This window comes from Dermacentor silvarum, chromosome 2 (genome assembly GCF_013339745.2).
Source record: "Dermacentor silvarum isolate Dsil-2018 chromosome 2, BIME_Dsil_1.4, whole genome shotgun sequence".
NCBI classification, from domain to species: domain Eukaryota; kingdom Metazoa; phylum Arthropoda; class Arachnida; order Ixodida; family Ixodidae; genus Dermacentor; species Dermacentor silvarum.
The window spans coordinates 223060613-223084171 of NC_051155.1; the positions used below are offsets into that span (position 1 = coordinate 223060613).

At 50.0% G+C, this 23559-nt stretch overlaps 1 protein-coding gene across 5 annotated transcripts in view; it reads right to left on the reverse strand.

Annotated features, from left to right (window-relative positions):
* Positions 1 to 12614: 12614 nt before the first annotated feature.
* Positions 12615 to 23559, reverse strand: part of LOC119440723 (neuroligin-4, X-linked) — an 87033-nt gene continuing 76088 nt past the window's right edge. For 4 of the 5 annotated variants that reach the window (XM_049662337.1, XM_049662339.1, XM_049662336.1 and 1 more), the window contains exons 6-10: positions 22886 to 23175; positions 20661 to 21124; positions 16836 to 16906; positions 15384 to 15491; positions 12615 to 14827 (exon numbers count right to left, since the gene is read on the reverse strand). In XM_049662337.1, coding sequence (XP_049518294.1) covers positions 15481 to 15491; positions 16836 to 16906; positions 20661 to 21124; positions 22886 to 23175 — 836 coding nt within the window. In that variant the 3' untranslated portion in view covers positions 12615 to 14827; positions 15384 to 15480. Of the gene's footprint in view, positions 14828 to 15383; positions 15492 to 16835; positions 16907 to 20660; positions 21125 to 22885; positions 23176 to 23559 lie in introns of those variants that run through there. The other variant, XM_049662340.1, reaches the window with a different exon arrangement.

The following is a 23559-nucleotide window of genomic DNA, read 5'->3' on the forward strand; positions in this document are numbered from 1 at the left end:
CCCTATCAAGCCTTAACGGTCCTTGTCAACCTTATCAGAATTGTTACGACCGTTATAAGCCCTTATCACTCTTTAGCACTTTATGCATCCGCGTCAAACCATTATCAACCGTGATGAGACACATATAACCCCTCCCTACTCCTTATCAACTCATTGACTGCTTATCAGTCTGTGTTGCGCGACGCGAAGCGCACTAGCCCTCAGAGATGGGTGGCACTTCGGTGGGCGAAGGAACGCCCCAAGGGAAGGCGTATCCCACGACCACCGAAACGCATCGGGGATGTGGCGTATTTGACGTTAAACTTTGGTAAGACCGGAATTTTCCTGATGTCTACTGGGCTTCAAGTCTGCTTTTTACGTGCTCCTAGAGATGGCTTCTATTCCATCATCACCAAATCGTTCAAGAAAGCCTACATAGAAACTCTTCTCCTTTGACATTTGTCTTGTACCACCGGTACAACACAATCATATGATTCAGACAGATACGAACATGTTAAGTCACAACACCAGACGGACAACGATCTGGAAACACAGTTGTCGGAGCGAATTGTTTACGTGCACCAATAGAGTAGTCTTTCGTTTCAGCTAAAACAGTAACACAAGGTGCTTCTATTACTTTTCCAAAACAACTCATCTTAACTACAAACATTTCCTTGTAATATGAAGTGGTTAGACTACTTTGTTATGTAAGCACAGAACCTTATTTTAAACTCTTGAATATAGTGAACGAAAAAGGTGCTTTACTGCTTAATTGACAAGAATTTTCGGTACAGATTTTTCGAGAAGAAGGGCGTTGGGCAACTGGCAACTTTTACATTTTCGCTAGTTTCGCCTAGGGTGTACTAGAAAAGTTAGAGGCACTTAAGTATCCTTACATGCATTGAATGCGAAAGCATTTTGGACGTGTCGACTATATCGACGTCCATATCGCGTGACATTGTCATATAACGTCATCACTTTATTCATGTGACCTTGCAACCTAAGGTTCTTGGTCACGTGACTATGTCACATGACGTTATCACTTGGTCATGTGCTCGAACGGGGCAAAGTCAATTTTGAGGGTGGGCCACCCGAATTTCGGGAGAGGGCCAGGTCGGTTTTGACCGTGGGTCAGCTCAATTTTCGAATTGGGCGAAGTCAATTTTGGGGGTGAGCCACCCAAATTTTGGGCATAGGCCAAGCCAATTTTGGGAGTGGGACAGGTTGGTTTTGCACGTGGGTCAACTTAATTTTCGAATTGGGCAAAGTCCATTTTGGGGGAGGGTTGCCCAAATTCTGGGTGTGGGCCAAGTCAATTTTGGGGGCAGGCCAGGTTGGTTTAGAACGTGGGTCAACCTTATTTTCGAATTGTGCAAAGTTAATTTTGGGGGAGGGCCACCCAAATTCTGGGGGTGGGCCAGGTTGGTTTTGAACGTCGGTCAACTTAATTTTCGAATTATACAAAGTCAGTCTTAGAGGAGGGCCACCCAAATTTGCGGGGTGGGCCAAGTCAATTTTGTGAGTGAGCCAGGTCGGTTTCGAACGTGGGTCAACTCAATTTTCGAATTGGGCGAAGTCAATGTTTTGGCTGTGGGCCAGGTCGATTTTCTTTCACATTTAAATGTGAGGTCGTCACTTGGTTACGTGGGTTTAGGTATCATCGGATGTTAACGCCGGATTTTCCGCTTCATGGGGCACATAATACCTTCGAATAAATAATACGTCCCCAGGGGAAGCACGCAGAGCGTGGGCCGCCAACCGCTGATCTGCAAAAGGCATGCTGAGAAAGCGTTTACGGGTTTTGTTTGCTCTTGCGCTTGATGTCGACGTCATTTAAAGGTAGTGACTGGGGCCGCGGTGAACGCCCACGAGTTTCGTGCTTAGGTCTCGCACTAGCCGCAGAAAATGCAACGACATTTTCACGCATATCGTCGGATGATCCTGGTGTTCAAAGACTGATTGATTTGTTAATTGATTTATTGACTTAAACGGTTCAAAATGATACTGCTTTTGAAAGCAACCATATAGTAGAGGGCTTCGAATTAATTTGGTTACCTGGTATTCGCTAAAGTGTGCCTAGTCTCAATGCATAATCATTTTGCTTTCCGTTACCATCAAAATGCGGCCGCCACCGGTAAGGAATCGAACCCTAACCCTAATGTCCAGCGGCATATAGTCACTCAACTACCGCGGCTGATCGTATTCGGTGTCGTCGTAGCTTCTGCGGAACGAAGGTGCGCGTGGCAAGTAAAGAGCGTATGCCAACGAGATTATTTTTTTTAACGTCTTTATTTCTGCATTTACTAGGTGAAACCTTGCAGCAGAAAAGAGGTGGGTGGGGGAGGGAGACTCTTTTCTCCTTCGAGGTGGAGTGGTCCCGAGATCGGCTCTGCAAAGTGGCGGCCAGGCCCTTCCTTTTCCCCGAAAAAGTCCAGAAAAGCACGCCAAAGTTGGAGTGAGTCCTTGGGCCCGGTGTGCGATGGCGGGTCGAGCCACTCCTGCAGGGGGCCAGGTCTGTTCCTGCCCAGGGAGTGAAGTGTCCTTTCTCGGATCGTGGCAAAGGCAGAGCAGCTCCACAGAAGATGTTCGGCCGTACCTCTGGCCGGGCATGCCGGGCACTTAGAGCTTGGGTATGAGTGCGGTTTATGAGGTGTAGCCTTGCTGCTGACAGAAGCTGGCCGGTCTGGGCGCGAAGAAGAACAGCCTCTACGCTTCGAAATGTGCTGGGTGGACAGCGATATAGTTTCTCAGGGTTGGCCAAATGCTTTAAACAACGGAGCTGTTTAAGCCGGGCGTAATGTGTCTGCTGAATCCAAAAATGTGGGCCCATTCTGGCGGTAGTGCAGAAAAGGTCCAAGCGCAATAGCACATACCCGTGTGAACTAGCGAAGCTGAGCCTGGATAAGTCTAGCTAAGCATGGTAGGGACTACTTAAGCTTAGTCAGTCATCGATAGGCAATTGATAGCCAATCAATAGCTAATCAATAATCGATCAATAATCAATAAATTCCGGAAAATGCTGGGAATGACTTGGTAGTGCTTAGCTTAGTCCAAATACGTGGCCAATACCTTGCGATAGCCAATCAATAACTAATCTATAATCGATCAATAATCAATAAATTCCGGAAATGCTGGGGATGGCTTGGTGGTACTTAGCCTAGCCCAAAAGCCAGGACTAGCTAGGTGCCCATCAGCTCCACTGTCTCTAGCATTGCGCCATCCAGTGCAAGCTACGCAAATTTTATTGCGATAGCAATTATATGGACACTCAAAAACAGATTTCTGCCGTCGGCGTCGCCGTCGCCGTGAGGTTCCGTATGACGTCAATGGAGATGAAATCGTCGCCGCGCGCCGAACGCTGTATGTGCGAGTGAAAGTGTGCGAGGGACGCGCGCTTTCACGGGGAGTGAACGCACGGCGGAGAACAAACGCGCGTTCTGCGCCGTGCTCGCTTAAGGGCTGCAGAAGTAGGCGTCTCTTTCCTCCTTTACAATCACCATATATGTAGAGCAAACGCGCCTTCTTCCGACGCGCGAGAGGCCGTTGGGGAGGGGGGGAGGGGGAGGGAAGGGAGGCGACGTTTAGCTGTGGCACCAAGTGCCTATTTATATCAGAGGCTCCGGCAACAGTCACCAACGCCGCACGCATTTTTGAGCGAACGCGGGTAAAACGCCGACGGCGTCGACAACAGTTCTGCGTGTTGCCGGTGCTGCTGCATGTCCAAGTTTATACAGCTGATAAAGCTAATATCATTACTCCATATAGCTCTCTACAAATTTGCTATCGCAATTGATGCTTCGCCTTTCAGGTGTAACTGCGACAACTTTTTTCAAGCGAAGCTTGTATACGCAAGCCTGCGCCGGCGATGTAACGCTAAAAAACCAGCTTCTCTCAGAGCTGCACAGGTGGTCGGCACACGCTCGTGCTCGACATGCGTTCGTGCGCACGTGCCACTGCTCCCGCGTTCGTCATCGTCGTCTGCTTCCACAGCTGGCTGGGTTGCCGCTAATCATTCCAGCGTAGAATTTCAGTTCCCTTCTGTAGTCGTAATGGGGAGGCCGTGTTCACGGGGGTATGAGCCATTGCTTAAGGGACTATGAGCCATTCATTTTCCTATGTGACGGACAGGTTTAATTTTGAAGAAATTTCATGGAAATCCATCTAGAATGAACGCGCTCGGGAAAGGGCTCGTCGTCGACGTGCCGATTCTAGCCTGAGGGCTTCCAAGGCGAAACCCCAGGCGAAACGCCAGCGAAGAGCCGCGAACCCCTAGTTGAGGGAGCGCGATGTTGAGGCCAAACGTCAGCGTCGTCTAGCCCTCCAGGAACCCGACAACGGTGGTGCACGCCTCGGAAACGCTAGCACCAACTTCCCCGGTGCGACGGCCAGGTTTCAACGCGAGTTTCTTAAGCGGGACTTCGGAGCCAGCGGCAGTGCGTGTGACCGGTTGTGGTTCGAGCACAACGTGGTGCTCGTCAGTGCAGTCCGTTCGGAGGAACATCGAAGAAACACACGACAAGCTTCACTTACCCCAATACCTCGACAGGGGAGGGGCTACTCATTTTTTCGGTTTTCTTTTTCTGCGTATGTTTTTTATTGCGATATTGTTGCACATACGCATTCAACATCGCTGAGCGCGAGACTACCGGCTATAGCCCTTTCTTTCTGCCGTACGCACGGCCACCCCGGTGCACAATCGATACTGTTTTCCCTTTCTGCAGTCACGAAAATCCCACTGTCGCCGAGACCCTCTGCCTTGCCGGCGTCGTATTGCTCGTTTATGCACTTTGGTATCGCAGGATAGATCAAACCACGCTACGACATTCGCCACCATCCGACGCTACCTTCGCCACCATCCGGTAACCTATCACCCTGGTGATTTAGTGTGGCTGTGGACTCGTGTACGGAAACGCCGGTTATGCCAAAAGCTTTTGGCCACCTGCGATGAACCGTTTGTTATTCTCAACAGACTCACGGAGGTGACCTATACCATAGCTCGCCTCACAGCGAGTGGTAGAAGACCTGCCAAGACCAAAGTGGTCCATGTCGCCCGCTTGAAATTGTTCCCGTCACGACAACTGGATTGACTCTCCTGGCGGGCTTCGCCGGTCTGCGACGAGAGGAATGTTGCACGTACACGTGAGTGAAAAAAAAAAAAAAAACGCTGGCCGGTGAACGTGCTTGCGGTCCCAAGTTGGAAAAGAGGAAGAGGACGACGCTGAGCTCTTCAACCAGCTGGCCACTTTTGCGCTCCCTTTAACCGCCTAAAACAAACGGCCCCCTTCAGCCGTAAAGGTGATGAACGCTTAAAGTCATCAATTATATGGGAAATCCAGGCGAACTTCCGCCGTCGTCGCCGCCGTGATGTTCCGTATAATGTCCAAGTGCGATAACATCGCGGCCGTGCGCCTTGTGCTGCAGTAGTAGTAAGTGGTTCGTATGGAAAGGGAAAGGTTGGCGCTATCTTCTGCAGCCCTTGAGGGAGCACGGCTCAGCGCCAATGTGCTGCAGGTGCAAGCGAAAGCTGGCGAGAGAGAGAGATTCCTGCCTACAAGGAAGGCAGGGATGTTCACCAATCAAGAGTTCAGTTGGCTACCCTACGCTGGGGGAAGGGATAAGGGGAAGGGATAAGGGGAAGAGAAATAAGGGAGAGAGAGAGGGGTATACAGAAGGTTACGGACAGTACTACAGACTCAAAGGCGCTCGTACAAACCAGACGTTCTCAGAAAGCACAAAAGTGCCTTGACTGCCTTCTGAGCCGATGATCGGTGGGGACGTAGTTCTAGTATAGTCTGTTCACTCAGAGGACGATCACCTAGTTTTCTAAATGCGTTGAACATTGATTGTCTTTCTGCTTCGAATTGAGGACAGCGGCACAATAAGTGGTCAATGTTCTCCTCGCATCCGCAGACATCACATGCAGGACTGTCAGCCATTCCTATTAGTGCTGAAGAAGCTTTCGTATAAAGGCTTGAAAGACCTGGGGAATCTCTACAAGCGCTATGCTTCAACTATATAGGTACTTTTTCTCGGCTTTTGCGGTACAGGTTGCCAGCAATGACTAACGCAAGTAAAATGAGCCTACGTACTCTGCAAAGTGTTCAGGACCAGGCCCTCCGAATTTGTCTAGGTCTTCCTCGAAGTGCGTCAACGGCGGCAACTATTTCAATCACCAGAGACCCCCTCATCAAGACCCACATCGCAGTTGAAGCACTAAGAGTGCACGTAAGGCACTTTGCCCGGACTCCTTGCCACCATCTAGCCTCTCTGCCTGCGGAGAGGCCACGTGCCTCCTTCTGCCGAACGGTATCCGCACATTGTGAGGCTATGCCATCTTCACATCTGCTGCGAGACCTTCGACTCCTCCCTGGTGCCTCATTCAGTCAAAGATCGACCTGTCAATACCTGGCGTCCGGAAGAAAGCAGATATGTCATCGCCGGCTCTCAAACCTTACTCCTATTACATGAGAAGTATCGGAATTACACCCACATATACACAGACGGCTCCGTCCTACCGCAGCTGTCGTCGTTCCAGCAAAAACCACCACCATCAAGTTCAAAACGTCTCACTTGACAACGTCTACGGCAGCGGAACTCGCAGCGCTTTGAGGCGTACTAAACTTTATTAATCACGAACCCACACACAAATGGTCGATTTTCTGCCACTCGAAGACGGCACAGCAGTGTTTACTGTCAGCCTTACGGCGTGGTCCGCATTAACAGTTGGTATTTGAAATCAGAGAGGCCATACACCACCTGGCTGAGAGAGGACATGAAATAATCTTTAAGTGGCTACCAAGTCACTGTGGTATCATCGGCAATGAACGTGCCGATCAATGTGCTCGTTTAGCTCATGCAGAAGACAACCGCCTATCGATCCCGCTGTCTAGGACAGATGCTGCAAGGATGTTCCGCCTACTTGCACGGCAATGCAAGTAGGCGGAGCATTGCCGTGCAAGTAGGCGGAATGAACCACATTTCATCAGAGTGGAATGAACCACATTTTTTGCACGCCCGTTTATACACCCTGGATTCAACCTTAAGCCTTCGACTTCCACCAAGACTTCCCCGAAGATATGCGACACTTCTGTGTAAGCTATGGTTGGGCGTCGCGTTCACCAATGCCTACGTGTTCCGGATGAGGGTGGCCGATACCGCAGCATGTGGCAATTGCGGCGACGTGGAAACAATTCGGCATGTTCTTGCGAGTGCCCACAGTACAGTGTGCAGAGACAATCGCTTTCCGTCATGCCGGACCAGTTGGACGGCCAGCCTCTGTCAGAAGAAAGAATTTTGCAACATCGACAGGACTTACCATCACATCAGTGGGCCGCGCAAGCGCTGCTGCACTTCTTGAGGTCGACCGGCCTATGTGAACGCCTGTGATTGGAACTCCTTTTCTGTGACCTCTCCCGGTTTTTTTTTTCTTATCGTTTTCTCTCTATCTGCCCTCTTTACATCCCCTATATCCCCCACCCCAGTTCAGGGTAGCAAACAGGAAACTCGCTTCTGGTTAACCTCGCTGATTTTCCTCTCTCGCGCTCTCTCTCTTTCTTCGTAAAGGCAACTCCCAACCACAACTGACACAAAAGAGACGCTTCACGTCGGTGCCGTCCGGCCCTTTGTAGTTACTATGAACTAAGTATGTTGCGCTCTTCTATGACCCCTTTTCACGCCAACTTGGGTCGCTTGGCCACGCATCTCGGAGGCCACTCGTGGAATTTTTCGTGGTACCGCTACTAGATGCTTTAGCGTGTCCATCGGGAGAGGAGAGAGGAGCTCGGAGGCAGTGGCGGGCTCACGCATGACGCGTTTCGTCGGTGGCATTGCGTTGTGTGGCTACATTGCTGCAATGCTAATCGTATTACTGTTGGCAGTCATCGTAAGATAGTCGGTACTGTCAGATTTTTTTTTTTTTTTTTTTTTTTTTTTTTTTTACAGTGTCCCACGTTATGAAGAGTTGCTTCATCTAGATTAGACAGGTTAGAGGACTGCACGGGCCGATTTTTGCAGCCCGGGCCCGGCCCGGGCCCGTTTTTACATTGGGCGGCCCGCCCGAGCCCGATCAAAAATTTTATGGCGAGACCCGGGCCCGGCCCGGGCCCGGAAATAGTCTACGTTACCCGCCCGGCCCGAGACCGAAAAATAGACGTTTTTCAGAGTTGAGAGGCCCGAGAATAACTCGCTGCACGTTACATGCGCACCACTAGAAAGCCCAAGCCCGGCCCGGGCCCGGGTCAAAAAGCACACGCCGTGCCCGAGCCCGTGAAAAAACAGCTCTACCCGGCCCGGCCCGGCCCGTGGGCCGGGCCGGGCCCGGGCTTTCGGGTAAGCCCGAGCCCGTGCAGTGCTCTAAGACAGGTATCCATCAATCGCGAAGTTATACCAGCTATACTATTTTGACCACAGTGATAGTTGGGTTTCCGACGCTTCATGAGCTCCCCTCCTACCTACAAACAATGGGCCGTGGTTCTGTGGTGCAGTGAGCCAACAACGGCAGGCTCAAGAAGCCGGCACTGTACGGGGAGAAGACACCGCCGACCCTTATTCTCAGGTTTCTTTTTTTTATTTTTTTAGCTCGTGCGTAGAACCTAGCCTATGGTACACTGTCCGTACGTGTATACCGAAAATACGACGCTGCGTGCCGGTCGTCGCTCACCCGAAACTGTCTCTCCTCCTTGATGAGCTCCCCTGGGGCAGATTCACCGGTTGGAGATCGACTATCGCTACTCTTTGCTTGGCACAGCCGTGACAATGACGAATGACCGTCACACCTGCTCCGGTGCGGGGAACGCGAACTTCGCTGCCAGAGAGCAGGTCGTTGTCGACGGGAGAGCTGCACGGTGCACGAGAAAGCAGGTTGCTTCAATTCCTTCTGTGCGAGATCGTGTGTTTCGCTGGTGCATTTGATTCCCGTCGAGACGTACGCCGTGTCGGTTACCCGATGCATTTCACCGAATCAAGCGCATAAGCTTGTCACTTAGTTATATGCTGAAAAAAAGAAAGGTACACAATGCATAACCGCACCTTGAAAATGAGGTCAGCAGATGGTATCCTTGATGGAGGACGACTCGCGCGGACGCTTTTTATAAAACATTCCAAAAATCTCCGCTTGGCTGCCTACGGTAGTGAGTAGTACTTGACATTGTAATAGTTTTTTAGTTGTAAAATTTTTCTATAGTGGATATGACAGCGTTCATCCGCGAATTAACTCTCAAATATGCGGATCCACTGTACAGGATCCACAGCTCCGCCCTCTCGCTGCTGAGAATGCAGTCGAGGACAAAGCTCACCTTCCCTTTTACAATGACCAGCCTACTTCTTTTTTTTAATATACAAATTTTACATTTGTATATTTGTATGCTCTAAATCCGAACAACAATATTTACAATAATGAGCCTCTCGCAATGCCCACCATCGAACACCATTTGGCTCAGAATATGGCACGCTGCACGGCCATATTTGCACGGCCGTGGTTTCTCCTGCTCAGCAAGAGATCGTGGGGTCGATTACCGGCTGTAGCTGCGGCACTTCGGTGCCTGAGGCATGTAAGAACACTCAGGTATATATCGAACATTTAGTGCTCGTTAAAAATCGCTAGAGGATTGAAATCAATCCTGATACCTCCAATACGTTTTTCATAGTCACTGCATAGTCACTCCTCGGAACGAACCGGATCAATCAATCAGTCGATAAGCGTTGTTAGTCAGGCACTCTTGTTACACTAAGTCATTTGCTGGATTCTTTAACGTTTTTGTGTGAAAAATACATACCGAAATTCTACAAGTATAGCGCGAGTTCCTTGCTTCCTTCCTTCTTTTTTTCTTTTTTTTTATATTTCCGGCCGCAGAATGCGCCTCACGTTATATTCGAGTTGGGGACACAAATATAACGCGAGTATTTTTCTTATATTTCTTTCTGAGCTTCAACCTGCAGTTAGCTACACCCCTAAGCACCACCACATACGAAGCCGCGTTATATTCGGGGTTGCGTTAAATACGTATACATTTAAATACGGTAATTGAATAACACACATAGTCGGACCCGGCTTTGCGTGATCGATTGTGCGTGTTCGACTGTGAAGTCATTTTATGGCATTTCTTACAAAGTGTGGCCTGCCCAATAGCCTTAGTGGCATGGAGGACGAGGCCGTTCTCGCCGAGCGAGAGTGGCAAAGACTCTCCGCAGTGACAAACAGGTAAATTTAGCATGCACTAATCATTTCATTGTGTTTTTTTTTTGTTTTTTTTTGTTGTTTTTTTTTTTTTGCGGCGGCAGTTTTCAGTAACGATGAACAAAACGCCCTGCGGGTATCGGCTTGTATGCGTCGTTTCCAGTTTCTTTGCAACGTCAATGCGCGTTATAATACTTTTTTCTTTCTTTTTCTGAAAAGCCGAAAGTCTCCCCTCGCGTTATATTCGGGGATGCGTTAAATACGTATATATTTAAATACTATTTAAATACGGTAATTGAAAAACCATATTTGCGTCGACAAGCTTTGTGGTTTATATTTACGTTAGGCTTATAACTAAAATGTTTTAGCGTTTTTACGTTTTCGCTCGCGGTGTCATGTACCTCTATAGGTTGGCAGCTACTCAAGACGCCCAAAAATATGCACTGCAATATTTCCCGTTAAGCCTGCCTGTACCCAACAACTGTACGTATGCCACGTGTCTTCCGTTTTATGACATCGATAGCGACAAATATTGAGCTTGCATCTAGTCAGTGGTAATTTATCCTGATAATTTAGCTGATGAAAGCGTTTTATATTACTTCGAGAGAGAGGAACGCGTGCGTTAGCGAAACTTCTATTTCTTTACGTAGCGGCGAGGAAAGGTTTATGCGCGGCATGTTTCGGTGATGCAATCATCAAGCTCATAATTCACTGGATTCGTTTGTTTGTTGCTTCATTGCGCATGTGTGATTAAGTCCTTATATTGACGCATCTGTGGAAAATAAAATTTAGTTGAAAGTTTGCGCTTGTCCGCGTCGATACCCTATATCTCATCCTTGTCTGTCTTTGGCGCAGCATCTTTCCTTAAGCATGGATTTCTCGTTTGTCCTGTTTACCCTGGCGGACGGATTCATCTCTACTGCATAACATTATGTCACCTGTATCGTGCAGCTCGTCACTAGTAACGCGCGCAGTCATAACGTAGCTATTTCCATAAGACTGACAGACCAAGAAAAGTTCTTCAGCGGGACTTTTACTCGAATCGCAGATGACTTTAGGTTTGCTCCAAATTTCGTTGCCAAGCGAATTGGGAACGTGAATTCTTGAACGCTTATAAGGCCAGATTCATCGCCTAAACACGTCGACTTTATCGCCAATGAGTGCGATTCAGGTTTTTCGCTCATTAGCGAAACATTTCACTCCCTTTCAGAAGTAGCGCCAAAAACGTGCTGCTAGTGCTCACCATCCCACCGCCGTCGTCTTAAACGTCTATTGTAGTCGTAAACAAAAAAACAAAAAGCTCAAAACTAACGGTTCGAGATGACGCGATTATTCTGCGATGCCGTCTGAATTACGTAAGGCCCTGAGACCGGCGGCGAAATTCAATTTCGCGTTTCCAAACGCTTTCTGTGGCACCGCTTGTCCGATGTGGACAGAGAAGCAATTAGAATTTCATCTTCTCCAATTGAACGAGGTCTTCAAAGCAAATAATGAGGATTCTCGCATGGAGGACGCAACTCTGTCATGTATGGATTCTAGCAATCGGCTGCTGTCACTCTCGATACTCTGTTTGCTCTTAAGAGCAAACAGAGTACAATGTCGTCTGAATCGTTGTTAGCATGCAACGACACTAAGCTCTTTCTCCTCTTATGCTTCGTCAGCTTCGAGAGTGTCGAATTAACCTGTGAATTCTAGAAACTTCAGACGCTCTGTACTGAGTTCAAAATGTAAGCATTAAAATTATTTTTTTTCCACCAGTGGGAAAAATTGCAGCTTTGTGGAAATATAATGAATACGTAGAATATAATGCGAATTTTCGCGTAGGCGGCAAGTCGCACCTCTTTCATAACTGCATAACGGAAACGTACCACAGGCCCATGGTTAGATGAGTACGGGGCGTGTCCAATGCTTTCTTCTCGCCACTAATTTTCAGATGAGAATGTCGAACCGCTTATGTTAGGGGAGAGCCGCTATACTATGCGCTCGGACATGTTACATGACGAAACATGCCTTCTGAAATGCGAGATTTCCTCACAAGCGATCTGGCGACAAACGTAACAGTTTTCTGAGCTATGGGAAGATCACTCACCTTTAGTATCATTTAAAACTAGTAACTCGATCAACTGCACGATGCACATTGGAAAGCAAAGCTGCTAAATGTTTTCTCTTTTATTGCGCTGCTTTGCAGAGCGACGATGGTTCTCTCGATTTAGATTTTACTCATGATGCCAACAGTTCCTTCTACAGAAGTGAACGATGGGGGCGCGCCCGTGCTAGACCTGAGAAACCTTGGCGCCTTTCGACTCGCATATAAAGTGTGATTAAGAATGATAATTGAAGACCACATTTGTCTTCCTGACAAATCTTCCGAACCCATCGACGTGATCGCTAACCAGTACAATAAATCTACACCGACAAAGTGTATCGGACAAACACGTGAAAACGTCAGACATGCACGGAGTCATTGGGTATACATGCGTGTTTTATGATATGATCCCCTTGATTCAGACGTTTCGTACACCTCTCGCTGTTTTCCTTTTACTGGCATTGTGATTGTACACATACACGTGTTCATTTCCTTAGAGTCATTGTTCTCAACAATTTTCGTGAATACCGGGGTGTAACAAACGGGACGTTCCACACAACGGAGCACTGTACACGGAGCACGACATGCATTGATCGACGTCGTCATCACCTCAACCGCGTTGATTCAGGTGCAGTTCCGGCAAAAGGTTCTGAGGTAACTCGCCACCGGAATTTGGCGGATGTCCTTTCAATCAGTCCCGCCGGCAGAACCTGGTAGAACTCAGTGACAGAACTCGACTCCGGCGCTTTGGTCTGCATGCGACGCTGGCCCAAGTTATTCGCTGCACCGGCAAACGGAAGTTGCTGCCCGCACCTGTCTACCATCCTCGGTGATAGAACTCGCTGACTTCAGCCTCGGCCACCCTTTGCCGATGAGATGAAGATGGTTGGCTGAGCTCTCAGGTCATGTGCCTTCGGGCTGAGCTGCGTGATTTGAAGGGTTAGCCAGCCTTTCCGGAACAGCCTCCTGAAGAAACTTGTTAGAATTTGCTTGCCGAAACTTAGTTCGCCTCGTGAACTCGGTGGTAGGAATGGTCAAGCCATAGGCTCCGGCTTTGGCTGGCGGAACTTGCTTGGTCTGTTGCTACGTATAGGGCCACCGGTTCTGACCAACAGAGTAAGTGGAGCTTGCTGGCTGAATTCACTTGGCTTTTATGTCAAACTCAACACAGCGTCCAACTCGCGAAGCGTAGCTTCACCCAAACTTGCTGGTATAGAAGCCGTTCGGCTCAGCTTGGGGACCAAACGAACCGTAAGCCTTACGCTGCCGGGCTGGTGAAACTTGCTGACCGCGCTCACTCGACTTTTCGTTCGGCCAGACTCGATGGCAGAAATTCCTAAGTGAAGCTTCTGCCAACTTATAAAGCTTTCTTGGTCCAGCTTGCTGGCGAACAGAGCCGCCAACTATGTTCAAATGAGAAGGTGATAATTGCTGGCAGAACTGCGCCTTCACTTTCAGCTAAATATGGTAGTAAGAATTGATCGTGGCAGCGTCGTTTCATTTTGAATGTAGCTAGACCTTGCTTGTTCTAGCTCGCTGACGAATCAAGCCGCCAGCTTTGGCAACCTTGCTGGTGAAACTTGCTTGGCTCTCGGTCGAGCCTGCAGATTGTTCCCGAGCGGCTGCTTGCTCGTCAGGCGAAGCGTGCCTTGAACAAACATGTCGACGGCTGGGGGTTCGTAAGGCCCACGCGACAGAGTATAAATGAAACGCGCCAGATGGTACAAAGTCGGTAGACGGAGGGCGGTTCCTCCGCGCTTTGATACTTCCGCTGAGCACACAACGCGGTGAAAACTGTCCAGGACGAGTCGCTCTGGCAGTGTTCTCTCACTCTAACGTGGCAGAATGTAAAATCACGACACATTTTCAATGCAAAGCAAAAAAAAAAAAAAAAACATTTGGCCTCGTGGTAGGCTTGCGCGCGAGTAGCCCGCTATCGCGCTATAACGTGCTGAATGATGAGATATGTGCGCAAAGGCGCTGGTGTTCTACGACATTTCGGCCAGCAGTCTGCGTCTTCGCCGAACAGGTCGATGGTCACAACGGTGGAAAGCATGGTCGCCGGACAAAAAACGACGCATGATTATACAGTCGCCTTCGTTCACAGAGGTCCCACCTCAACTTGACATTTCCGCGCGAGGGAGGCTACCCGCCGAGAGCCACAGTCTCTCAACCACTCACGAACCACTGCAGCGTGATAAGTTGTTGCGGACGCGAACGAAATCTCCGCGACCTCAGTCACCGGGGCGAAGTTCCCAGCTCACTTTCGTTTGATCTTCGCGGCGACTATCAGTCATTGTGTCCCAGCATAAAATGGCTCAAGTGTGGCGGCGTTGGACACAGCAAACACATCCACTCCTGCGCGTCAACAAGACCGGCCCGTGGGTGCACAAGCGGGACGACACAGCGTCCGGCGCCGAAGAACCGTTCCCGCGCACACTGTACCCTCCCGAACTCTCCGCACTCCCGCACTCTGGTCCTGCGCCAGCACAGCAGTGTTCAGCCCGACGTACACCAGTGCGACACGCACACGGGGCAGCACACGTGGGAGATGACTTGGCACATCTCAGCTGAAGGCAGTGCGGTACCTGTGAAGGAAACAGTCATGGTGAGCTTCATGCTATCCAAGAACGTGATTGTATATAATTTGACCTTCCCAGCCTTTTCTTTCTCACAGTAACAAAATTCCCCTTTCACTCATGATCAAAAAGCTGGAGAGCAAGGAAGCCTCAGCCTGAACCGTAGCAGTCGGAAGCTCCTGTTGAGGCTTCGGGCGCTTTTGATCCACTGTTCAAGCTATACATCCATCTTACTGTAAGGATCACGAAGTGTGCCCAAATCATTTGAACAGCCTCGGCAAACGGCGCACGAAAGTTGTATAGGCTATTTCAACTAATAGCGCGCTTGGCTTGTTTCTAAAGAAGGAAGCCCCGTATGCGAGCGCTAGCCTCTCCAACGCGCTCGCAATGTCTACAGAAACTTGCGAACAGCGAAAGAACCGCAATCTCGTCCGGAACTGCGCAATAAGTCAACAGTCACAGCTAAATAGATATTGAATATTGGAGGGACAAAAATATAATTGGATTACCAGCACAGCGTTCGGGCAGAGCAGCACAGGCAAAACTATCAGTGAAAGAAACGTACCGACAAGGTACCAAGCTGGTCTCAGCCTTCAACAACCGGTGCAGTCAAGGCCCGCATCTCGTCGGGCTGGCCGGAGAGTCCCGGAGGTGGGCGTCTGCTATCCGGAGCCTGCGTCATTTTGCCAGAAGCGAGATCGCGATGCATGTTTTAAATGCGAAGCATTTCTTGGCGAATATTTGCCACTTTGAGAGTATCTATCTATCTATCTATCTATCTATCTATCTATCTATCTATCGATAGATAGATAGATAGATAGATAGATAGATAGATAGATAGATAGATAGATAGATAGATAGATAGATAGATAGATAGATAGATAGATAGATAGATAGATAGATAGATAGATAGATAGATAGATAGATAGATAGATAGATAGATAGATAGATAGATAGATAGATAGATAGATAGATAGCCGCCTACGTCTTGGTGCTCTCATGGTCGTTTCGCAAACTTGGTAGGCTCCCCGCACACTGCTTCGCTTGACATCGATTCCCTCAGGCCGTAAGATCTGCCGGCTTTCCTTACTGAGTGCTCCATATTTGAATCGCCAGCAGCACATCAACGCAAGGGTCTTTGGAGAAGCAGGTAATATACACAGGACACAACGGTACTACAAGGGTATTTATTCTTTAACTCGCATAAAATGATTAAGGTGTTGGCCCCCTGACACAGTCATACACCGGCGGCTGTTTCATTGTGTTAAGGTTTTCATTCGCATTTTCTATTAAGTGACAGCGCAGTTCTGTGTGGATTACCCAGGGTATGCTCGTTTCCCTGAACAAGATATAGGTGCAATAAATGCCACGTGCAATGCTTTCTGGCCCCAAGCGATCTTCACGATCTCTCTCTCTCTCTCTCTCTTACGAACAATGCCAAGAAAACCTAAAGGACAAAGCACGCATGTCTGAAACTTGAAAAAGATATTATTTTCGACTACATTATTGGTCAGAAATGTCGCCAAAAACGGCTGCGACATGGCCCGCTGGCGCATATCCGCAACAGTAGCTAACATCAAATAACGAATCTGAACATTGTGCGTATTCCTGCGGCTTCTGCGGACATGCTCTCCTGTTCCACTGTTTTCGCGGAGATGCCTTTTCGTTCATCTTACACCAGTGCTCAATAGAATTGACGCGCGAAGATCTCAACAGAGAAAAGACACCCGCAAATCAAGACATTCTGTTCCTCACGGGGCAATATGCTGTCGCAGCTCATCTCGGACACCGCAGTCGCGATCTGCGGATGTCAATTCTTTGGTAAGATCTGCGCCTGCTAGTTCATTGTGTATGCATTCGTGAATCTTTGTCCTGAATAATTCTTTTTAATTTGCGGCCCTTGTCATCATTATGTTCCTATACCCATGTGTTTGTTCTTAAGAGCGGTACACATGTCCTTTAGCAAATAACATATAGGCCGAGAGCGAGCTCTTGTAAAACAAGGCATGCTACTTACCAGGGGCTCCGGAGGGGGGCAGGCAGCCAGGCTTCCTCCACTGCATCACACACACGTTCTCCTGAGGCTCGCTGAGAAGGCACGTGAATAGGGGGAAAGTGAGAGGGGGAGGATAAACGGAATCAGTGCCCAAAGCCCGATATAATTTTTTTTCTGACGTCACTTGCCTCAACCTTCTTTCTTACAAAAAATATTGACACCGACGCACGTCGTGCAACAGCCGCATTACGATGTGATGCGCGCCGCCAGGCCAGTCTTTCTACATCCATATATTTTCTTGCGTTAGCTGCTTTGTTATTCTGATGTAACCTTGGTGTCTATTTTCTTGGCTGTATCTTTGTTTTTTTTTTTTTGGCAGTATCTCCTAGTGTCGTCTTTCTTTCTATCATTTTCGCCACTTCCTTGGCCGCATCAGGTGTCCACTGACAGGTGAGCCAATCAACAAGCCCGAGGCTTATCCTCCGCCGTTCCCTCTTTTTAAACAGTAACGACGTCATAATTTTGTTAGAGTCTCGCCACCGTATAGTGGGTTGAGTCGTATCGCGTATAGGATCAACCGAAAAGCGTCTCCTCTATTTATTTTTTTTTTCAAAATTTAGAGGAAGCGCTGAACCGACCACCCAGCTCAGAGATAATTTGATGTAAACTCAATCTGTCATCATAGATGCGGGGGCTTTAAGGCGCAATCAAACTCCAGAAGACCACGTGACTGAGAAAGCTGACTTATCACACATCCGAGTGAGCACACTCTCGCCGAGCTCGCCTCGGTGGCTCACTGGCTGTGACGTCCTGCCGGTGGGTGCGAGGTTGTGGGTTCGATTCCTTGCCCGCATTCGGACAGAGACGGAACACTACGCCAATGCGCGGCATTCACGTGCACGTTAAAGAAACCCAAGTGGTCACAATGGCTCCGGAGTGCTTCGGCACTGGCTTCTTACTACAACGCAAAGACAGACACATGAAACAGACGGCACAAGCCGTTCGTAATCCTCCGAGCAGATTCAGGCCTTAAAACCCTATAATTCAAGATCGCCCGCAGATAAGCTGCAAAGCGTGACGTCACCGAGATGCGGCGGGCGCAGCCGTTAGATTTAGTGCAGGCAAGAGAGATTTAAGACAAGCTCTAATGACGTCGTTTTTCTCGGAAGACAAGGTTAGCACCTAGAGCCAATGCTTTCAAAAGCTCATTAGCGAAGGCTACCGTTCAAAGCGGCGAGTAGCGAAGAAGAAACGGAGTGTTAATGTACTCGTCTAATCTATTTGTCTCGATGCACTATGCGTCGCCACGCCATCTGCAGTTAGGGACATTCGCGTAAAAATCTCGCTGGCATGCGCCATGTTCGCCGCTGGTCGGTGGAGTCAAGCTAGCAAGCTGGTGGAAGTGAACTGAGGACCCTATAGTGCGCACAAAGGTACATAATCGTCTTCGTTTCTACGAGGCTGCGTAAAACATTATTCGGACTCTGGTTTTCTGGTTGTCCAAAACTTCCACGTTGGTAACTCTCTCTCTCTCTCTCGCGTCACGGCTATGCAATATCGACGACGCTAAGCCATAGTTAAGCATGCATCCACCTTCTGAAAAAAAATCTGGACGTGATCCGATTCTGTCGAATTCTGCCATCGGCACGTCACGCTTCTACCAATACACCAGTCCTCGTCATATCAGCGAAGCTATAAGCAGAATTTGACTTGGTCAGTACTTGAAAGAGCAAAGCCACCAAAGAAGGTTCGGTAATGATGGCTTTCCATCGGCCTCGGAATAGCTCAGGTGTCCCACCTAGAGCGGGGTTGCTATTCCGGACATTGTCAAATTCCGCCATACTGTCAAATTCTGTAATGGCGACATTTTAACAGCGGAGCTGTTCAAGCCGGCCGTAAGTTGTGCCGCGAGCCGCAAAACATCGCTTAGCGATGAGCCAGCTGGGTTGCCTAGCAACCACCTCGCGGAGTGGCGTGTGCTTCGCCTCCTCTCCGTGCCGTGCAGATGTTGCCTTGACATGGGACCTTAAGGAGGGGGAAGGAGAGCATGCGCGTGGCGCGCGCAATGCTCGGGAGATGGAAAGGGAAAATGAGAGCGAGAGAGAAAGAAAGAAATTGTAATAGCACCAACGCCTACCAACGCGGCAACGCGCAGAGCTGCTGCCGACGCCGCCCGCGTTTCCCCGTGTGACCGCGCTCGCGCCGAACGCGCGCGGTCTGCGTGACTGCAGCAGGCGCCTCTGGCGTCGGCTCGGCAGGTTTCGACCAGCCACGCCCCGGCACGTGTGGAGGAGGCGCAGCTTGGCCGTGACGTCACCGGGCAGATAAAGCTCGGAGCTACCGCGACGGCGGCACAACTCTCGTTGACTCTGTGGCGAGTACATGTACCTTTGACATGAGACGACCAAAGAAGATCCGGACACCCGAAGAAGAAGCCGCTCATCTTGAAGTGCGTCGCGCGGCCAAGCGAGAATCTGCGCGTCAGCGGCGAGCTGATTAGGAATACCGTGCCTAGCAGCACTTTGCATTTCCTAACAAAACTTAGCCAAGCCTTGTAAAACCTGGAAGAAAAGCTAGGTCGGGATCACCAGCTCCACTGTTTACTCCAGCCTTGCACCAGTAGTGCAAGCTGCCCACGTTTTTTTTTCTTTTTCTTTTGACCATTCAGAGAGGCCCAGCGGGCTGCAACGGTCTCTCTGATTGGCCCAAAATGCCGCCATTGCTAAATTTGTCACAATAGCGAAATTCGACGGTGCCCAGGCTAGTACCCCGGGACAGTTACGGTGCACGTGGCAGGGGTCGATCGTGCTCCATCCATCCCTCCCTCCCCCCCCCCCCCACCTCCACCCCACTTGCAGCTTCTACCAAGGCCTTTTCTTGTTTTTGTCCCTAACACAGACCGTATGAGCCAGAACCCTGGACGCGTAACCAAATCTTACTTTGTCTTTTCCGAAATTTTGTTGGGAAAAGTCGCACTTTCGCACGATAGGCGAAGCATCGATTGCGATAGCAAATTAGTAGACATCTATAATAAATAAGAATAATAGTTCAACGGCCGTATAAACTTGTAAACATTCGCTTACTCACTAAATTAACAAGCATGGCGTCACGCGCGCTCAAGCAAACATGAACATATCTCACCCGATGAGCGGGGAATATCGCTGTCAAAACGCAGGTGTGAGGAAGCGCGGCAGCAGCAGCGAGCGAATTGACCTTCGTGCTGCCTCTCGTTTCAACGCGAACTCAGCGGCGAAAACAGCGCACACGAAGCTATCAGCACTCTGCGCACTGTCCCCCATCGCAGTTCGCTGTCAAAATATAGAGCGCGCGGCCGCGCCCTACGCAACAACCGCCAGAGTAGAACGTCCTCCCCCTCTCTCTCTCCCCTCCGCCTGGTGCCTTGCGCGCAACGGAAGACGGCGCGCTTTTAGGCGCACTTCATCCGGTTTTCCGCGCTTGCGCTTTCGCTCGCACATACAGCATGCGGCCAACGCCTCCTAGATAGCAGGCATGTGCACTCTGCTTTATGACGTCATGATACTTGGACCGAAATTTCCAGTGCCAAGCCCCCCGTGACGAAAGCGATGACGTCAAAATTGCCGCAGCTTACCCGGGAGCATCCCCATCAGACTTTATGGCAGTCGGGCAAGGTAGCATGACGTCATGGATCGAAGTGCACCGGCCTTGTGCTACAGGAGGCGTTTATACGGCGCGCGGCGACGATGTTATCGATTTCGGACTTTATACGGAACATCACGGCGACGGCAGAAATGCGCCTGGAGTGTCCATAGAAGTGCTATCGCAATAACGGATAACTTTCTTTAATTTGACAGACGCTATACTCACGGCGGTCGGGTACGCAGGACGAGCCTCGCCAGACTGGCGCCTTGCGCGAGCAGCGGCTGTGCCTCGGGCATCGGCGGCGGCGCCTTGGGCGGCAGCGTAGCAGCGTTGCCTGCGCCCGCCATGTTGGCGCCGCCGCCGCAGCCGCCGCCGCCTCCGCCGGCGGGCCCCACGGGCGACGGCGGCGGCGCGCGCAGCGCGAGCGGCTTTCCGCCCGCGGTGGTCAGGTGGGGTGGCTCACCGGGCTTGGCCAGCTTGTAGCTGCGCTTGTGCAGCTTCGCCTCCAGCCGCGTCTTGTCGCGCTGGTAGTAGACGCCGGCGAAGATGAGCACGTTGAGCACGAGCAGCGAGCAGCCCACGGCGATGGTGACGCTGAGCGCGGTCGAGTAGCCGCCGCCGGACAGCGGTTCCCACAGGGGCCGGGCCGTCGACGCCGCCTCGGCGGGCCACGCGCCACTCTCGTTGCCCTGCGCGCGCCGACAGCGCGGTCAGATGTCTGATTCGAGCCTGGGGTCGTTTCCGGACTCAGACAGCGCGTCACAGACGTGTCAGAGGCGGTCATCCGCAACGCCTCCCACCCACCGCTTTCTCGGCTGCCCCATATTCGCTCCGTGTTGGCTGGCTACAAAGCCGCCTAATCTCCTGAACAGCCACTCCGGATTTCTTGGTCAAACATAAAGGAAAACAAGGCTTGCTTGCGCGACTCGGCGCTCTTAAGTACAGTAAGGCCTATGACATTGTCCCATATTATTTGTCTTTCACAGTCACCTGCTGGCTCCACCAGACACCAAATGGTGTGTGGCAAACTATAGAGCGTCCCCACTCACCGAACCAAGGTCTATAGCCATTCCCCTGCACCCTCTATTTTTGTACGTCTATGCCCCGGATGGTCAGGTTATTTCTGATCAAAATGCCAGCCGAACTGCTCGTTCATGTTCCCCGCACTTTGTCCTTATACACAGACTCCCCAGCAACGAACTCGGGATAAACAGCCCCGGCTGTCGGAATCACGACTCGCGTTTCTTTTAACGATTGCGTCAGTGTAAAGGATTGTGCGGCAGTCAGGAAAAGACATGCGAGCCACGCGTAGCCGATGGGCTTTACTTTTTTTATTATTATTAGAAGTGTATCGTGTCCTGAGGAGCCCATGCGAAACCAAGCGCGGGACGTGTCGCATCTCCTCCTGGCATTCCCTGAAGGGTCATGACCGCTCAGGCAAATGGTAATGCAGCCTTTACGGACTTCTGCCATTTACGGACTTCTGCCCTCTCTCTTCTCTAACCATTCCTAGAGGGGGCACTCAGACGCCTTCCATTGATTCAATCGCTTCTCTTTTTTTCCTTTTTATTATTCTAAATATTCGCTGATTTCCTTCTAATCTCATCAATGCAGTCGCAGTGATGAGATTAGAGACACGATACGGGGGTGCTATAAGGTAAAATGAATGAGTAAAATGATTCCAGATTCCAATTTCTGCAGGCGCCATGCATTGAGCTCCGTGCCACGGCTAAACCGCACAAAAGAAAAATAATCAAACGCCCATTAGCCCTCTCTATTGGTCCAATTTTTCTCTAACTTCGCCTGTCTGTCACGCGACGTCAAAAAACCACGAAAACTCACCACGTCAAGTTTACGCGAAAAAAACATTAATATGCCGAACAAATCTGAAAATTTTTCTACACATACTGCTTGGAAGCTCCGTGCCGGCTAAACGCCCTCTTTTTTCTCTAACCTCTCTTCACATACACATACTGCTTTAAGGGGGCACTCAGACGCCTTCCATTGAATCAATCGCTTCTCTTTTTTTCCTTTTTATTATTCTAAATATTCTTTGATTTCCCTTTAATCTCATCAATGCAGTCGCACTGATGAGATTAGAGACACGAATACAGCACTCGTTGCGTCCGGCAACTCTCGGTCATTCATAGGCAGGAGGAGCACGATGCGCTTTTTTAAGTTTTTTTTTATTATTTGTATATTATTATTTACTTTTCTCGGCGATGTGCCTGTGAATCTGCGCCGCCCTCCATGTCGAGAAAGCATACAATTGGCACCAAAATACGACAAGAATGTCTGTCGTTTCGATGAAACATTTCTCGTTGAGCTTTTCTTTTCTTTTTTCTCTTTCTCTCTCTGTCTCTGGGATAACCCTTTTTTCTTTCAGCGACAGTCAGCGACAACACTCGAGTCAGCACAGCGACAGCACAGAAGTAAGCGACAGCACTCGCCTGCGATGCCTGCGGCACCCCGGGTGCCGGCGACAGCGGAGCGGCGCTGCTGCTACTGCTGCTGGTGCTGCTGCTGGGCGCCGTGGACGAAGACGAAGACGAAGAGGACGAGGATGCGGGGGCGATCCCGTCCAGGGAACGCACGTGGCCGTCGTAGCTGAGCGGGTTGTCGTGGTCCTCGAGCAAGTGGTGCGCCTCGGGAGCACCCGGCCGGTGCAGCTGCGGTATCAGGTGCAGCCACAGCGAGAGCCGGTGTGCGTGGTAGTGGTCCTTCACCTTGGGCTTCAACCCTTAGCGAGGCACAGGCAAAAAAATGCAAGGGGTCCTTAGTTATCCCTACGTGGATGAATGCGGAAGCATTGCGACTCATGAGAAGGCGACCACCACCAAAGGTCGAGGGTTGGACTCCCAACGAAGGTTGCGGGGTCGCGTGCCTTAATTAACTCTGCCCTAATTAATGTTGCCTTAATTGTCGTCATAAACTGCCTCGATTGGCTCACTTGGGCTCCCTTTACTTTTCGGACCATCGTGGTCACGCCAACGCCGGATTTTCCGCCTCATGAGCCATATAGTGCTTTCGCATTAAAAGGTCATCAATCAGGACTTTGTCTTCGCTCCAGACCTCAACTTCTTCGGCACCCTCGAACTCATATGTCCGTCGCTGTGAATATACC